This window comes from Lepidochelys kempii, chromosome 15, assembly GCF_965140285.1.
Source record: "Lepidochelys kempii isolate rLepKem1 chromosome 15, rLepKem1.hap1, whole genome shotgun sequence".
NCBI lineage: Eukaryota > Metazoa > Chordata > Testudines > Cheloniidae > Lepidochelys > Lepidochelys kempii.
Genome location: NC_136394.1, coordinates 24,000,956 through 24,015,568, shown reverse-complemented (window position 1 = coordinate 24,015,568; position 14,613 = coordinate 24,000,956). Strand labels below are relative to the sequence as shown.

The 14,613-nt window shown below is 50.2% G+C and overlaps 1 protein-coding gene and 4 non-coding genes across 6 annotated transcripts; all 5 read right to left on the bottom strand.

Annotated features, from left to right (window-relative positions):
* Positions 1-983: 983 nt before the first annotated feature.
* Positions 984-3,871, bottom strand: UBC (ubiquitin C). 2 transcript variants are annotated; one of them, XM_073312282.2, is made up of 2 exons: positions 3,795-3,871; positions 984-2,884 (listed from the first exon to the last, which is right to left on the bottom strand). In XM_073312282.2, the coding sequence occupies exon 2, from the start codon at positions 2,879-2,881 to the stop codon at positions 1,052-1,054; it is 1,830 nt and encodes a 609-aa protein (XP_073168383.2). In that variant the 5' UTR covers positions 2,882-2,884; positions 3,795-3,871; the 3' UTR covers positions 984-1,051. The 2 variants fall into 2 exon arrangements, with proteins under 2 accessions (XP_073168383.2, XP_073168382.2); XM_073312281.2 differs by having other exon boundaries at positions 3,753-3,856.
* A 3,638-nt stretch (positions 3,872-7,509) lies between these two features.
* On the bottom strand, positions 7,510-7,581 carry TRNAA-UGC (transfer RNA alanine (anticodon UGC)). Its single transcript has one exon. It is a non-coding gene; the product is annotated as a tRNA-Ala (tRNA).
* Positions 7,582-8,266: 685 nt separating this feature from the next.
* TRNAD-GUC (transfer RNA aspartic acid (anticodon GUC)) lies at positions 8,267-8,338 on the bottom strand. The gene has a single exon. It is a non-coding gene; the product is annotated as a tRNA-Asp (tRNA).
* A 295-nt stretch (positions 8,339-8,633) lies between these two features.
* Positions 8,634-8,706, bottom strand: TRNAF-GAA (transfer RNA phenylalanine (anticodon GAA)). Its single transcript has one exon. It is a non-coding gene; the product is annotated as a tRNA-Phe (tRNA).
* Positions 8,707-14,481: 5,775 nt separating this feature from the next.
* On the bottom strand, positions 14,482-14,553 carry TRNAD-GUC (transfer RNA aspartic acid (anticodon GUC)). Its single transcript has one exon. It is a non-coding gene; the product is annotated as a tRNA-Asp (tRNA).
* Positions 14,554-14,613: the final 60 nt, after the last annotated feature.

The following is a 14,613-nucleotide window of genomic DNA, read 5'->3' as shown; positions in this document are numbered from 1 at the left end:
TTGGGGATGAGGGTTTTGGGGTGGAGGGGCTCAGGGATGAGAATAAGGGGTTCAGGATGTGGGAATGGTCTCTGGGTTTGGTGGGGCTCAGGAGAGGATAAAGGCTCTGGGCTGGGAGGTTTGGGATGCAGTAGAGGATCTGGGTTTGGGAAGGCTCAGGCACAGACTTACCTCTGATAGCTCAGTGGTGCAGTCAGAGGTGCACTGTGGACCATGCCGCACGCCAGAAGCGTTCAGCAGCAGGTCTGGCTCCTAGGTGGAAGCACACAAGCAGCTCCACGTGACTCTCACCCACACCCAGTGGGCCTGCCCACCCGTCCCCCCAGGTTCCCATTGGCCCAAGTGTGGAGCCAGTGCTCAGGGTGGGGGCAGCACACACAGACCTGTGGCCCTCCCTGCCTAAAAGCCAGACTGTTGCTGGCTGCTTCCAGAGCACAGTGCAGTGTCAGAAAAGGTAGGCACTAGCCTTCCTTAGCTGGGAAACACCAAGACTTTTAATGTCCCGGTTGGCAGTGCTGACCAGAGCAAAGCGACCCAGCACCTTACATGTCGCAACCCATGGATTGCAACACAATGCTCTATACAATATATGCCCAACTTGTTACAGCTATTAAAATGAGTTCCTTCCCAGCATGCAGTAGGGGTCAGGTGAGACCACCTTACCCAATTTTAACTTGGTTGTAATTTAAAAAAAAAAAAAACCACAGACAAGCTGTTTTATTCTTCAATAGCAACCTTTAAAGGTTAGTCAGACTCTAGTAACTGATAAAGCTCAGCCACAAGAAACTAGATTCCAGACATCTCAGAAGTACCTTATGACTCAGTGGTCCATTTTACCATCTTTATCAACAGCGGACATGCTTTTACAGTTGGAATAATCGAATAAAAAGTTTGCCAACTGTGTCATTATACAATTCTAGCTCACTGAATCAATTCTGACTAAATGAGTGCACCTTTACATTACAAAGGGACAGACAAAGAACTTGTGAATGCAAGCTTTATTGGAACAAGGTGCAGTGAAATTTCTATTCAGATGCTAACAGGAGCAAGTTCAGTTACCGCCCCTTAAACGCAGGACCAAGTGCAGGGTGGATTCTTTCTGGATATTGTAGTCGGACAGAGTGCGCCCATCTTCCAGCTGCTTTCCGGCAAAGATCAACCTCTGCTGATCTGGAGGAATGCCTTCTTTGTCTTGGATTTTGGCCTTGACATTCTCAATGGTGTCACTGGGCTCCACCTCTAGGGTGATGGTTTTGCCCGTCAAGGTTTTCACAAAGATCTGCATACCACCTCTCAGGCGCAGGACCAAGTGCAGGGTGGATTCTTTCTGGATATTGTAGTCGGACAGAGTGCGCCCATCTTCCAGCTGCTTTCCGGCAAAGATCAACCTCTGCTGATCTGGAGGAATGCCTTCTTTGTCTTGGATTTTGGCCTTGACATTCTCAATGGTGTCACTGGGCTCCACCTCTAGGGTGATGGTTTTGCCCGTCAAGGTTTTCACAAAGATCTGCATACCACCTCTCAGGCGCAGGACCAAGTGCAGGGTGGATTCTTTCTGGATATTGTAGTCGGACAGAGTGCGCCCATCTTCCAGCTGCTTTCCGGCAAAGATCAACCTCTGCTGATCTGGAGGAATGCCTTCTTTGTCTTGGATTTTGGCCTTGACATTCTCAATGGTGTCACTGGGCTCCACCTCTAGGGTGATGGTTTTGCCCGTCAAGGTTTTCACAAAGATCTGCATACCACCTCTCAGGCGCAGGACCAAGTGCAGGGTGGATTCTTTCTGGATATTGTAGTCGGACAGGGTGCGCCCATCTTCCAGCTGCTTTCCGGCAAAGATCAACCTCTGCTGATCTGGAGGAATGCCTTCTTTGTCTTGGATTTTGGCCTTGACATTCTCAATGGTGTCACTGGGCTCCACCTCTAGGGTGATGGTTTTGCCCGTCAAGGTTTTCACAAAGATCTGCATACCACCTCTCAGGCGCAGGACCAAGTGCAGGGTGGATTCTTTCTGGATATTGTAGTCGGACAGAGTGCGCCCATCTTCCAGCTGCTTTCCGGCAAAGATCAACCTCTGCTGATCTGGAGGAATGCCTTCTTTGTCTTGGATTTTGGCCTTGACATTCTCAATGGTGTCACTGGGCTCCACCTCTAGGGTGATGGTTTTGCCCGTCAAGGTTTTCACAAAGATCTGCATACCACCTCTCAGGCGCAGGACCAAGTGCAGGGTGGATTCTTTCTGGATATTGTAGTCGGACAGAGTGCGCCCATCTTCCAGCTGCTTTCCGGCAAAGATCAACCTCTGCTGATCTGGAGGAATGCCTTCTTTGTCTTGGATTTTGGCCTTGACATTCTCAATGGTGTCACTGGGCTCCACCTCTAGGGTGATGGTTTTGCCCGTCAAGGTTTTCACAAAGATCTGCATACCACCTCTCAGGCGCAGGACCAAGTGCAGGGTGGATTCTTTCTGGATGTTGTAGTCGGACAGGGTGCGCCCATCTTCCAGCTGCTTTCCGGCAAAGATCAACCTCTGCTGATCTGGAGGAATGCCTTCTTTGTCTTGGATTTTGGCCTTGACATTCTCAATGGTGTCACTGGGCTCCACCTCTAGGGTGATGGTTTTGCCCGTCAAGGTCTTCACAAAGATCTGCATACCACCTCTCAGGCGCAGGACCAAGTGCAGGGTGGATTCTTTCTGGATATTGTAGTCGGACAGAGTGCGCCCATCTTCCAGCTGCTTTCCGGCAAAGATCAACCTCTGCTGATCTGGAGGAATGCCTTCTTTGTCTTGGATTTTGGCCTTGACATTCTCAATGGTGTCACTGGGCTCCACCTCTAGGGTGATGGTTTTGCCCGTCAAGGTCTTCACAAAGATCTGCATTTTCTGTACAAAAATAGAAGTTATGAAGCATATAAGCCTTTTTGTACTCCAAAATACTAACGTTACATCCCAAGAAATCAGAAAAGTATGGATTTACCCTTTCGCTTAATCATCAAGCAGCGTAGAGAGCTTTTGACACCAGTACACACCTTGAATTGCAGCTCCACTTTATGTCCTCCCCCCCCCCCCCCCCCACGTAGGCTACTTCCTCCTCCAAAGCTCACTCCAAGGCCCCACTACAGTGAGTTGCGTCACACTGAGATAACACCAGTACCCCAGGGCCACTACGTCAGTACGGCTGGCCAGCCGCGCCCAATGCAATGGGCCAGTCCGTGCCAAACAACCGCGCCGGCGGGTCCGCTCAGGCGGGCCCAGGAGCCGGTCCCTAACCCCGCCCCCCGGCAGGCGGGCGTCAGAGGCACGGGGCAGCCCACGGCCATGCAGGGGCGGGGCCTCCCGCGCGCCCAGACCGCCATTTTAGCGCCGGCCCGACTCTAGTCCCCCCTTCAACCAGGGAGCCGCCCTTCGCCGCTCCTAGCGCAGCGAGCCGGTTGCCTCAGCCCGCGCTCCGTAGGTTCCCCCCGCCGCGCTACGGCACAGCCGCCTCCCTACACGGCAGTGAGCGCAGAGAGCTGCCTCCGCGCCCCGCCCGCCCGCTCCCCCCACGGCTCATCGCCAGGCGCCTCACGATCGACACCAACCCCTCCCCCCACAATATCCGCGACGGCCCGGGCCATCCACCCCCGCCGCCGCCCTCGATAAACGTAGCCACCGGGCTGGGCTCTCCGCACAGCTTCGGACCCTCTTTTCCCTCAGGCCGGACTCGCCCCCCAAGAAGCCCAACAGCTAGCCAGGCCCGTTGCCCACTCACCGCAGGGACGGCGCTCCAGACAGACAACAAAACAACACTCACTGAGGGTCACGGGGATGTAACTGCGTGACGACGCTGGCGCGGTCCTTATATAGTCTCTTCCTCCCCAGTTGAGATCCCTCCGCCGGGGACTATCTCGTCTCACTGCATCTTGGCGCGTGCACCCAGCATGGGCAAGGGGGCGAGTTCCGGTCGGCAGTGCGGAGGAATCATCCGGGCCGCTCAGTGTGTGACATGATCCGATGACGGCAAGGGCCAAGGAACGGAAGATGGAGCGTGGAGTAAAACCCGGACTGGAGTTTCGCCTGCCTAGAACGGGGTCTCAGCTCAGCCTGGTTCCCTGAGCAGGGAATAGACCTGGGGGACACGTCCCTGCCCCTGCGTGTGATTGTGATAGGGTGACCAGACATCAAATGTGAAGAATCGGAAAGTGGGTGGGGGGTAATAGGAGCCTATATAAGAAAAAGACCCAAAAATCGGGACTATCCCTATGAAATCGGGGCATCTGGTCACCCTAGATTGTGAGTTGGGGCTGTGTGTCTCATTGTGTGAGCTGTGTGTTTTCTTCTGTGTGTCTAGGTCATTGCAAATCTCTACATGAAAATTAATGTGGAAAAAAAGGCAGAAAAAATAAAATAAAATAAACCTGAAGCATCGTGCATTCTAATTTCATCTGATAATACTTCTATTCTTTTTCCTCTGGGATCCAGACCCTGAGGTCAATGGGGGCCTGAAACACAAAGCAGAGTAGGAGAGGCAGAATGGCAGATGGTGACTGACATGTAGGGAGGAAGATCAAAGCCTTGGAAATGTGAGGAAGACAAGGTGGAAGAATGGTTTCAGAATGGTAGCTGTATTAATCTGTATTAGCAAAAACAATGAGGAGTCCTTGTGGCACTTTAGAGACTTACACATTTATTTGGGCATAAGCTTTCATGGGCTAGAACCCACTTCATCAGATGCATGGAGTGGAAAATACAGTAGTAGGTATATTTATACATAGTACATGAAGAGATGGGAGTTGCCTTACCAGGTGGGGGGTCAGTCTAACAAGACAATTGAATTAACAGTAGAATACCAAGGGAGGAAAAATCACATTTGTAGTGGTAATGAGGGTGGTCAATTTCAAACAGTTGACAAGAAGGTGTGAGTAACAGTGGGGGGAAATTAGTATGATAAAATTAGGTTTTGTAATGACTCATCCACAGAAGAGTTTGTCTAGAGTTCCCCAAAGTGAGCCTTGTGAGCCATTCAAAGTGTCCAGCGCTGCAACAAGGCCATAACAAAATAGGCTTTGTTTGCATGATTCATTCAGATGGTATTTAGTTCATTCCACCTACAAAAGCCTTTCTTTGCATGTACCCAAAAGATAGAGCTGCCTAAGCGTTCACATACAGAACAAGGAGTGCTGAAAACCAATTGAAAAAGAGCTGAAACCCAGCAACAGCTACCTGATTGGGTCAGACATGACACCCATAGAATTTACAGAAGGAGGGGGCGGGTTTCTCTTTGGGGATTTATTTCAGCCTGTAAGTGGGTTGTAAGCTCCTTCTGTATTAACATTTACTCAATAATATCATAATAGGTTTAAAAAAAAAACAGTCCAAACATCGAATTGGCTTAGTTGAAGCAAAGGTCCCTTAGTTTCTGATCAAAGTAGGGCTGGAATTGTAGGGTAGAGGTTGCATTGTGTGCGTCCTTAATTATAGAAACATAAAAGACTTGAACAGAAGCTCAGCTGTAGAAGGTGAATCACCTAGTCTGAAAACAGGCAGGGACGTTAGGCTTACTCTGCGAGTTATCGGCCGTGCATTTCGGCAGGACTGATTTGAAAATGATCAAATCTAAAAACTGAAGAACAACCCATTTTGCTACAAGATGGAGTTTCACAGCATGATTAGATAGACATGGGTACCTGCCTAATTTTCATCCCCTATGTGCCATGTATCTACATTAGTGGTGTAGAGTCTAGTGCAGGGGTGGGCAAACTTTTTGGCCTGAGGGCCACATCAGGGAATAGCAATTGTGTGGCGGGTCATGAATGCTCACAAAATTGGGGTGGAGGCCCGGGGGGTGGGGTGAGGGTGCTGGTTGGCGGTGCAGACTCTGGGGTGGGGCTGGGGAGCTTGGGGTGTAGGAGGGTGCTCTGGGTTGGGACTGAGGGGTTTGGAGCAGGGCCGGCTCTCATTTTTTTGCCGCCCCAAGCAAAAAAAAAAACAACCCTCCAAGAGCGCAACTGCCAAAGCGAAGAAAAAAACAGAAAAGAAAAAAAAACCTCCAAGAGCGCAACTGCCGAAGCAGAAAACAAAAAAAAAAAACCATCCAGAATGCCGCTCCTGGAATTGTGCCAGCCCACGCACGTGCTTGGTTTGCTGGTGCCTCGAGCTGGTCCTGGTTTGGAGGGTGGGAGGGGGATCAGGGCTGGGGCAAGGGTGGGGGAAGGGGTGCAGGTTCTGGCTGGGGATGCGGGCTCTGGGGTGGGGCTGGGGATGAGAGGTTTGGGGTGCAGGAGGGTACTCCGTCCTGGGATCGAGGGGTTTGGAGAGCGGGAGGAGGATGAGGGCTGGGGCAGGGGGTTGGGGCGTGGGGAGAGGCTCAGGGGTGCAGGCTCTGACTGGCGCTTACCTTTAAGCAGCTCCTGGAAGCAGTGGCATGTCCCTTCGCCAGCTCCTACGTGTGGAGCGGCCCCTGACTCCGCTAGCACCGGAGCAGGGCCATGCGACTGCTTCTGGGAGCCGTGTGGTGTGGCCCCTGACCCAGTGCCCTGGCTGGAGTGCCAGAGTGGCCCCCAACCCGGCGCCCCGGCTGGAGCACCGGAGCAGGGTCGAGCCACATGGTGCAGCCCCTCACCCGATGCCCCCGCTGGAGCATCGGAGCAGGGTACGCCCCAGACCCTGCTCCCCAGTGGGAACTTGGGGGCCAGCTTAAAACGGCTCCGGCCCGCAGTTTGCCCACCCCTGGCCTAGTGCCTGGCACTATGGGTGAATTTCCCCCTGAAGGCTGACTCCTGCACTTAGATCTATGGGGTGCCCCACTGGTGCAGAGGCTTGTGCTAGAGGCTCAGATTGCAGGCCTGAGACCTTAAACCCTGATTCAGAAAAGCACTTAAATGTGTACTTTGGGATGCTTTCCTGAGTTGGTACTAAGATTGTAAACCATTTACCGCAGGAAACTTGTCTTCGGGCTTGTCTGTAAAGCACTTTTGGTTCAATACAATTATGAAGAATAACAATGAATAGTGCATAAGACCTAGTCTTACCATGTTGCTAGAAACATCATTTTATTGCTTTTTCAATTTAGATATTCATGCTGGTCTGGAGCACCAAAAACAGTGGCAAAGAGTCCTGTGGCACCTTACTAACGGACGTACGGGAGCATAAGCTTTCGTGGGCGACTACCCGCTTCGTCGGATGCATGTGGACGGCGAACGTAGGCTTCCAGACCACCGCAGAACTGTATCATGTTTGGGGGGGGGGTGGGTGGCGGGGCAGAAAGAGAGTCCCCGAGACAGGACAGACTCTTCTGCCAGGCCGCTGGAGAGTGAGGATATTGCTGGGTGAGTTAGGGGTGGCCCCCTGTGGCAGGTAGGCTTTTAGACCGCTTGCCGTCCTTTTTCCTCTGTAGAGAGGGGAAGGGGTGCCATGTGGACCCCCTCTCTGATCTTTGTATGGCGTCTCCAGGTGGGAGAGCTCATTTGAGACGTTGTCCCGTTTGCCACGGGCTGCTGGTACAAAATGAAGGCGGGCGAGGAAAACGCTGGAGATGCCGGGGATTGAACCCGGGGCCTCATACATGCAAAGCATGCGCTCTACCACTGAGCTACATCCCCTGCCTGGCGGGTGGCTGCTCAGAGACGGGGATAGACTCTCGCCGGGGGACGATGGTTTCGCCAGCCCAGGACACATCCCTTCCGCGCTGCAAACGCCCGGCGCCCGCGCGCCGCCCCAGATGCCTCGCTGCTCCGCTCGTTGCTTCAACGGCCCCGCTCTCCACGCCTCAGAAAAGGGCGCGCGGGGGGGGGGCCGGGGGCTACAATGCAGGGCGCAGACCGACCCGCAGCGCCCCGGCGGGGGGGTGGGGGTGGGCGTGCAATGGGGCTGCGCTGCCCCTGTGTGGGGCGCATTGAAATAAATCCACCGGGGGCGGGAAGGGGGGGATCCAGAGTAATGGGCGGGCACGGCGGCGCCAGGGGAAGCGGGGGGGCGAGGCTCGCAGCGGAGCGGGCGGGCAGTAGGAAGCTCGAGGCAGCCCGTCGAGGCAGCGGCAGCAGCGGGGCCGAGGTGGGGCCCCCTCGGGCAGGCGGGGGGGTCTGTGGCCTTTTGAGAGACAGGCAGGCGGCTCAAGGACACGCGGGTCGGTTGCGCGGCTGCCCAGGGAGGCGCGCTGAGCCCCCCCCCCCCCCACTCGCCGGACGTCAGCGAGGGGGGGGGCGGGTCGCTCTTGCCCGGCTTCCCCCCCCCGCAGAGCGCCAAAGGCTCGCGGGGGGAGGGGGGGGTATCAAAATACAAAGCGGCCTCCCCGTCGGGGAATCGAACCCCGGTCTCCCGCGTGACAGGCGGGGATACTTACCACTATACTAACGAGGACAGGCTGAGGGGGGGTTCCCCAAAGCGCCTATTCGAAGCCTCCACTTCCAGAAGCCCCGAGGTGCGGCTGGGGCAGCCTGGGTTGCTGCCGGGGGCTCGTTAGGCAACAGGCTCGCACAGCTGCAGCCCAGCCAGTACCGCCGCGAAAGCAGCAGTCACCCCCCGCTCCCCAAAAAAAGGCCCTGTTGGGGTTAGCTCCCAGGGGGCTACGCAGTTCCAGCCGGCCCTGGGCTTGGCATCCTGCCTGGACGGCCCTTGCCCCCCGACCCTTCCTCCTAAAAAGGGGAAAACTATCTGCCGAAACCCGGGATCGAACCAGGGACCTTTAGATCTTCAGTCTAACGCTCTCCCAACTGAGCTATTTCGGCGGGTGAAAAAAGTTATGGCTGAATGTGAACACCACCCTGCTGCAGAGAAGCCCTTCATAATGCATAGCAGGATTTTTTGGTTTGTTTGTCACATTTTGTAGGGTCAACCACCCGCCTCACTCCAGCAGCAACTCCAATCTCATTCTTGAAACCCATTTTTAAATGCTCTTTCCTTTATACAATAAAAAAAGCAAGTAAGATGGCAGGTGTGAAGGATAGGGCCAATATTAATTCAATAATAATAATTATTAATAATTAATTCAACACTAATTAACTGCTTTAGCATATTGATTTGTCACATTAACCGTGTTATGTTCTGTTGCACTGTGCAAAGGTTGTTCTTTTGTTTCAGGTTGTTTCATTGTGTTCCATCAAAAACTCATAATTACATTCCAGAAAGAAATTCAAGAGTTTGGGGGCAATGGGGCCTGTGGTCTCCTCCCCTAACATAAGAGGCTGGGGTGGAGATCAGGTGCATCTAGGACAAGAGTAAAGATGAAGGACAGGTCCACCTCTGTAGCATCCACGGAAGCCTATTGGTAGTTTGGGTGCATGGGGTGGCTGGGGGAAGGTCATACCTAAACACACAACATGTCTCTCTTTCCAGAGGTTGTAAAACATAAAGGTAAATGCCAAAGTCATTGTAAATAGTCAATGGAACAATGATAAATGCCAACAGAAATGGTTATCAGTCCCCCAAAATTGTCTAGCATGAGCAATTTGAAACAGACTGGACAAGGTAGGATCCAGTCAGAAGAAGAGTTAGAACACATTTTAAAATCTAGGAAACATGCTTAACTCAAACTGCTTAGGTACAAACTTGTCATAAGCCATTTTACATTAGCAGTTGTAGTCTAAGAACTATGGCCCTGATCCTGCAAAGACTTACACACAGGTTTCACTTTGCACACTGTGGTCCTGATTGAGGAACGCACTGGAACATGTGCTTAACTTTACCACTGGGACTGGTCCCGTTGACATCAATAGATAACGGTGTGCAAAATTAAACATGTGCCTTAGGTCTGGTCTACACTACCGAGTTAGGTTGACATAAGGCAGCTTACATCGACCTAACTATGGAAGTCTAATTAGGCCTGGTCTACACTATGGAGCTAAATCAACCTAAGTTACGCAACTCCATCCACGTGAATTACATAGCTGGAGTCGACATACCTTAGGACGACTTATTGTGGTGTCTACACCACGCTGGATCAATGGGAGAAACTCTCCCGTTGACTTACCTTATGCTTCTCGTTCTTGTGGATTACCGGAGTCAACGGGAGAGTGATCTGCGGTCTTCAAGAGACCCGCTTAATCGACCCCCTGAAGGATCGATCGCCGCAGCATCAATCCACGGTAAGTGTAGACATACACTTCGCTCCTCCCGATGTAACTGCCCAGCTACGCCAACTTAACTCCAACTCCATCTTTATGAGTGGTGTAGAGGCAAGCTCAATGTAGTTAGGACAATCCAGTGTCAAAGTGTGGACACTGTGTTGCTTATATCAACTGTTACTAGCTTTCAAGAGTCTTCCCACAATGCCCTACACTGACAGTACAATTGATACAAGTGCACCTGGTGAGGCCGCACACTGCTGACACAAGGAGCAAAATGTAGACACGCACAAGTGATGTAATTACTGCATGGCATCTGTATGCCAAAATAAGTTATGTTGACTATTTTTGTAGTTTAGACAAGCCCTTGGTCTTTTCAGCATTAGGATCTAATGTTGCAGACCTTGTTTAACATTAATGATTGTTGTTCTCTGGGGAACTTTGTTCAAAGAAGCTAGTACTTCATCTTCATAAATAATGACCTCACCTTGTAACTTCAGGGTGATGTTTAATAGTCAGCAGAGGTTGGCATTTTTATGAGGAACCCAATGTTCCATGCTCTGCTTGTTCTAATTATTGCCACTAATGAGACAGTTACACAAGGCATAGGTAATCAGATGACAAACAATATATTAACTGATGAAATATTATAGCATGCGTTGGGCCAGAGATTGTATATTTATGGATGATGAGGCAATTTTATTACATCCTCCTGCTTTGACATGTTCATACATTTGCTAAATAATGTTATTTCACAAAAGCTTATGCTCATATAAATTGGTTAGTCTCTAAGGTGCCACAAGTCCTCCTTTTCTTTTTGCAGATACGGACTAACACGGCTGCTACTCTGAAACCTGTTGTTGTGGACGAAATTCTTGTTTTCTGCCCAAAGGAGTATTTTGTGTATATGCAGAGGAGTAATTGTTTAAAGTTATTATTATGAATAATAAATAATAATTAGGCTGGACGTGAACATGGACCTGTACTGTGGGTTAGCCGTGCCATTCAATAAATCCAGACTCATAGAGAAAGACTAGATCACTTAAGATACTTTTGCAATAGAGAACAAAGGGCCTGATACTGTACATTCTCGTGCAGAGAATGCCTACGGTTTTTAATAGATGTTCCTAACATGAACGGCCTGCAGGATTGAATGTAGCTAGTGGCCTAGTGGTATAGCTGAAACAAGTGGGTGTTCAGGAGTTTTTGAAGGACAGGAGCGAGCTCATCTCCTTCAAAGAGTTTGGTCATGTTTAACTTGTCTGAGCATGCAAAGTGTGTTTTTTACACTTAATGGAAGCATCCAATTATTGTATGTGTGTGTTCAAATAACTGAAAAATGCTTTCAGTTTAACACTTGAAGCATAGCACATGCATAAGCTTCAGTGAGGCCTGCAGCTCTGTTATATTTTTAAACAAAAATAGTTAAGAAATAAGGAAGCTGTGAACAAGAGGAAACAGAGCTGGTTAGCATAGTTTTCCTTGCCGATTTTAGCACTTGCTGAATGCGGGTTACTGTGTATATGATTCGCATCCTTGCAACCCTGCCCATGTCCCTCTTGCACAGGTACCTGAATCCTCCTACTCTTAAAATAGCATCCAAAAAGGCCCTCAGTATTTTTCTGATGCTTGCAGTTTCCAATGTTTCATGTGTTCTAGCCTGAGCCCTAGAGTGTGAAAATCTGCTTTGATTCTGAGAGGTACTGGGCACAGGCAACTCCCACTGACATCAGCAGACCCCTCCTGCTCCCATTTAAGTCAGTGGCAAAACTCCCAAACTTTCTCCAATTTGAACCGGGTCAGACCTAAACAGTGGTGCAGGTGTTCAGCCGCCAGTCAGGATCTTGCAATCCTCTTACCCTCGTCAACTGTGCCGGGCTGCCCAGAGGATTCAGGGGGCCTGGGGCAAAGCAATTTCAGGTGCCCTTTAATTAATTAATTATGCGCCTTTTTAATGTTTACTCACCCGGCGGCGCTCCGGGTCTTCGGCGGCGGGTCCTTCACTCACTCCGGGTGCGTTCGGCCGCACTGAAGGACCCGCTGCCGAAGTGCCGCCGAAAACGTGGAGGACCGCCCAGCCGGTAAAAGCGCCACCGGGTGACACCTTTTTTGTGATCGCTCCCCCTGGTTACTCCACTGGCCCTTCCATCAAAAAAAGTTGCAAGACTATAGAAAACTATATTCTTATGGGGGTCCCGGCAGGGCCCGGGGCAAATTGCCCCACTTGCCCCCCCCCCGGGTGGCCCTGCAAAGGTGTGTTTATTTAAAACATACAGACAAATACTCTGTTGCTTTTCTTTTCTGAACAATGAACAGCCATGTTAATCTGGCGCTGGTAGTGAGAGACTAAATACACAACAATGAGGAAACGCAGTTAGGATTTCCAAGGCAACCTTGGGCCCACTCTCCGCATATGTATCATGGCCCAAATCCTGACCCCTTCACTGCTTTTCTTCCCATGCACGTATCCTACTAACAAAAGGTGTAGCTAATTGTTTGACGACATTCGGGTTCATGCTGAAAAATGTTCAAGAGACCAAATATCCAAATTTAGCCAAAGCAATCCACGATGAAAAGGAGACATACATACCCTCCTTCCGGGAAGCAATTCCTGTCTTGCAGCAGAAGGTCTGTTTCAAAGATATGTGTTTCATCCAGTAGAATTTATAGGGTGATGTTATAAGTTACAAAACTCTTTACACCAACCAGTTTGTAATACTTCCTTAACTTACTGTATTGTTCTGATTTTCTTCTTATCTCTGTTTTGGACACTACGTTCCAAACCAGCTGGGGGGAAGAGGAACAGCCCGACCTCCGCTAGGAATCACCATTTGTGTATCTTGGCTTAACTGGCTTCCTATTTTCAAATGCCAATGCTGACTTCAGCTTTGCAAAGTGTTGTGGGATATTTGACATGGGTAAACAGAATTGTGGGGAGAGTATACACACACACACAATATACAGTGCACACAGAACTAGTGTGGTGTTCCCTTGTCCCCGGGGATTAAGCAGGGGTGGTCTGCCGCAGACAGCGCATCCTTACAGTGCTCTGAAACTGTGAACTTTTACAAGATTTTAATCAGTCAGAGAGCAGAGCGGCCATCCCCCTCTGACATTCTGGGGTGCAATCCAGACCAGTGAGGAGTTGTGTCACCATTGCCCTGCCGTCTGGGCTGCCTCACAATGCTTTGCTGCTATAGCTCCCACCTGGGCCAATCACAAACAGCATGCAGGTCACACCCTGAGTGTCTGTGTATAGCCACAGCCCTGGTCCAGCAACTCTGACTCCAGCAGCCTGGCCCACCAACCAGGCTGTCTTGCAACAGCCTTGGTTACTATTTGTGAGGTGACCTCAAAACACTCCCAGTCTCGAAGTTTCCCCAAAACACGTGTGTTCTGCACTTTCCATCCCTCTCCTGGGCAGTCCAGATATATTTGGTCCATTGCCCCTCTAAGGGGATCAACATACAGCAGTGTGCCACCCTAAATGGAGTTACCCACATAGTTCACAGTTTTGATGAAAGAACAAAACAGGCTTATTTAACTACCAGGAGACAGGTTTTAAGTGACTACAAATATAAGGCGTTAAAGTCAGAAATGGTTACATGAGAAATAAAATGTTACAAGCTAGACTTGGGTCAAGATAAAATTCTTACCACATGCTTCCAGCAACAGGGCTGACCAAATTTCAGATCAGGATCTTTCCCAAAGTCCAATAGCTGCTTCTTTTGTCTTCTTAGGTGAAATGGAAAGAGATGGATAGGGAGGGGATTAACTTGGGGTGGTTTTGCCCCTCACTCTTATAGTTAAGTCATGCTTTGAAATGCATTTTCCTGAGGGCTACCCACGGAGAAAGTTCATTTCCATTGGGAGGTTGGAATCAAGGGGTCTGGTGGTGAAAGAGGTTCTGTGCTGTTGTTTGCTAAGAGGCAGATCTGTTTGGTCCTGCCCTGTTCCTTGCCAAAGAATGGCCACCTGAGAGGTAATTGTCCATCAGCTTTGATGACACCTGGCTAATGTTGTCAGCTTGTTCTTTGTCTTTCAGAAACAGGTTTACCCACTCCCCGGACCTGTCTGGTACACACGCGTCAGTCACAATTTCAGCTTATGTTCGTAACTCTACATATAATGTCGCAACACACATTTCATCATGACGTTATTGACCATTGACCATTAGTTTTCAAACTATACCTCACAAGGCATATTTTGTACAAAGATTATTACAATAACATGTGGGGTGTGAATAGAGAGGTGCATTCTGCTCCCCCCCACAGTTTATTACTCCATTAACTTCAAAGCAGGTTGCTTGGCCCAAGATGGTTTCTGTGCTAGGACTGGCTTATATCAATGCTGATAGGTTTCATGAAGGGTTTGTCCTCCCCATCCTCAAAGCCAAAATTCCCTTTGAAACAAGAGGAAGGAAACAAAAAACATTGCAGCCTCCCCGTCGGGGAATCGAACCCCGGTCTCCCGCGTGACAGGCGGGGATACTTACCACTATACTAACGAGGATACACTTGAAAAATCTTTCCCCACAAGCTGTGATATACTGAAACCTGCTTAGTACAGCTT

What these genes read in the sequence shown, in the direction of transcription:
- UBC (XM_073312282.2), bottom strand. Translation starts at nt 2,881, where the DNA reads ATGCAGATCTTTGTGAAGACCTTGACGGGCAAAACCATCACCCTAGAG.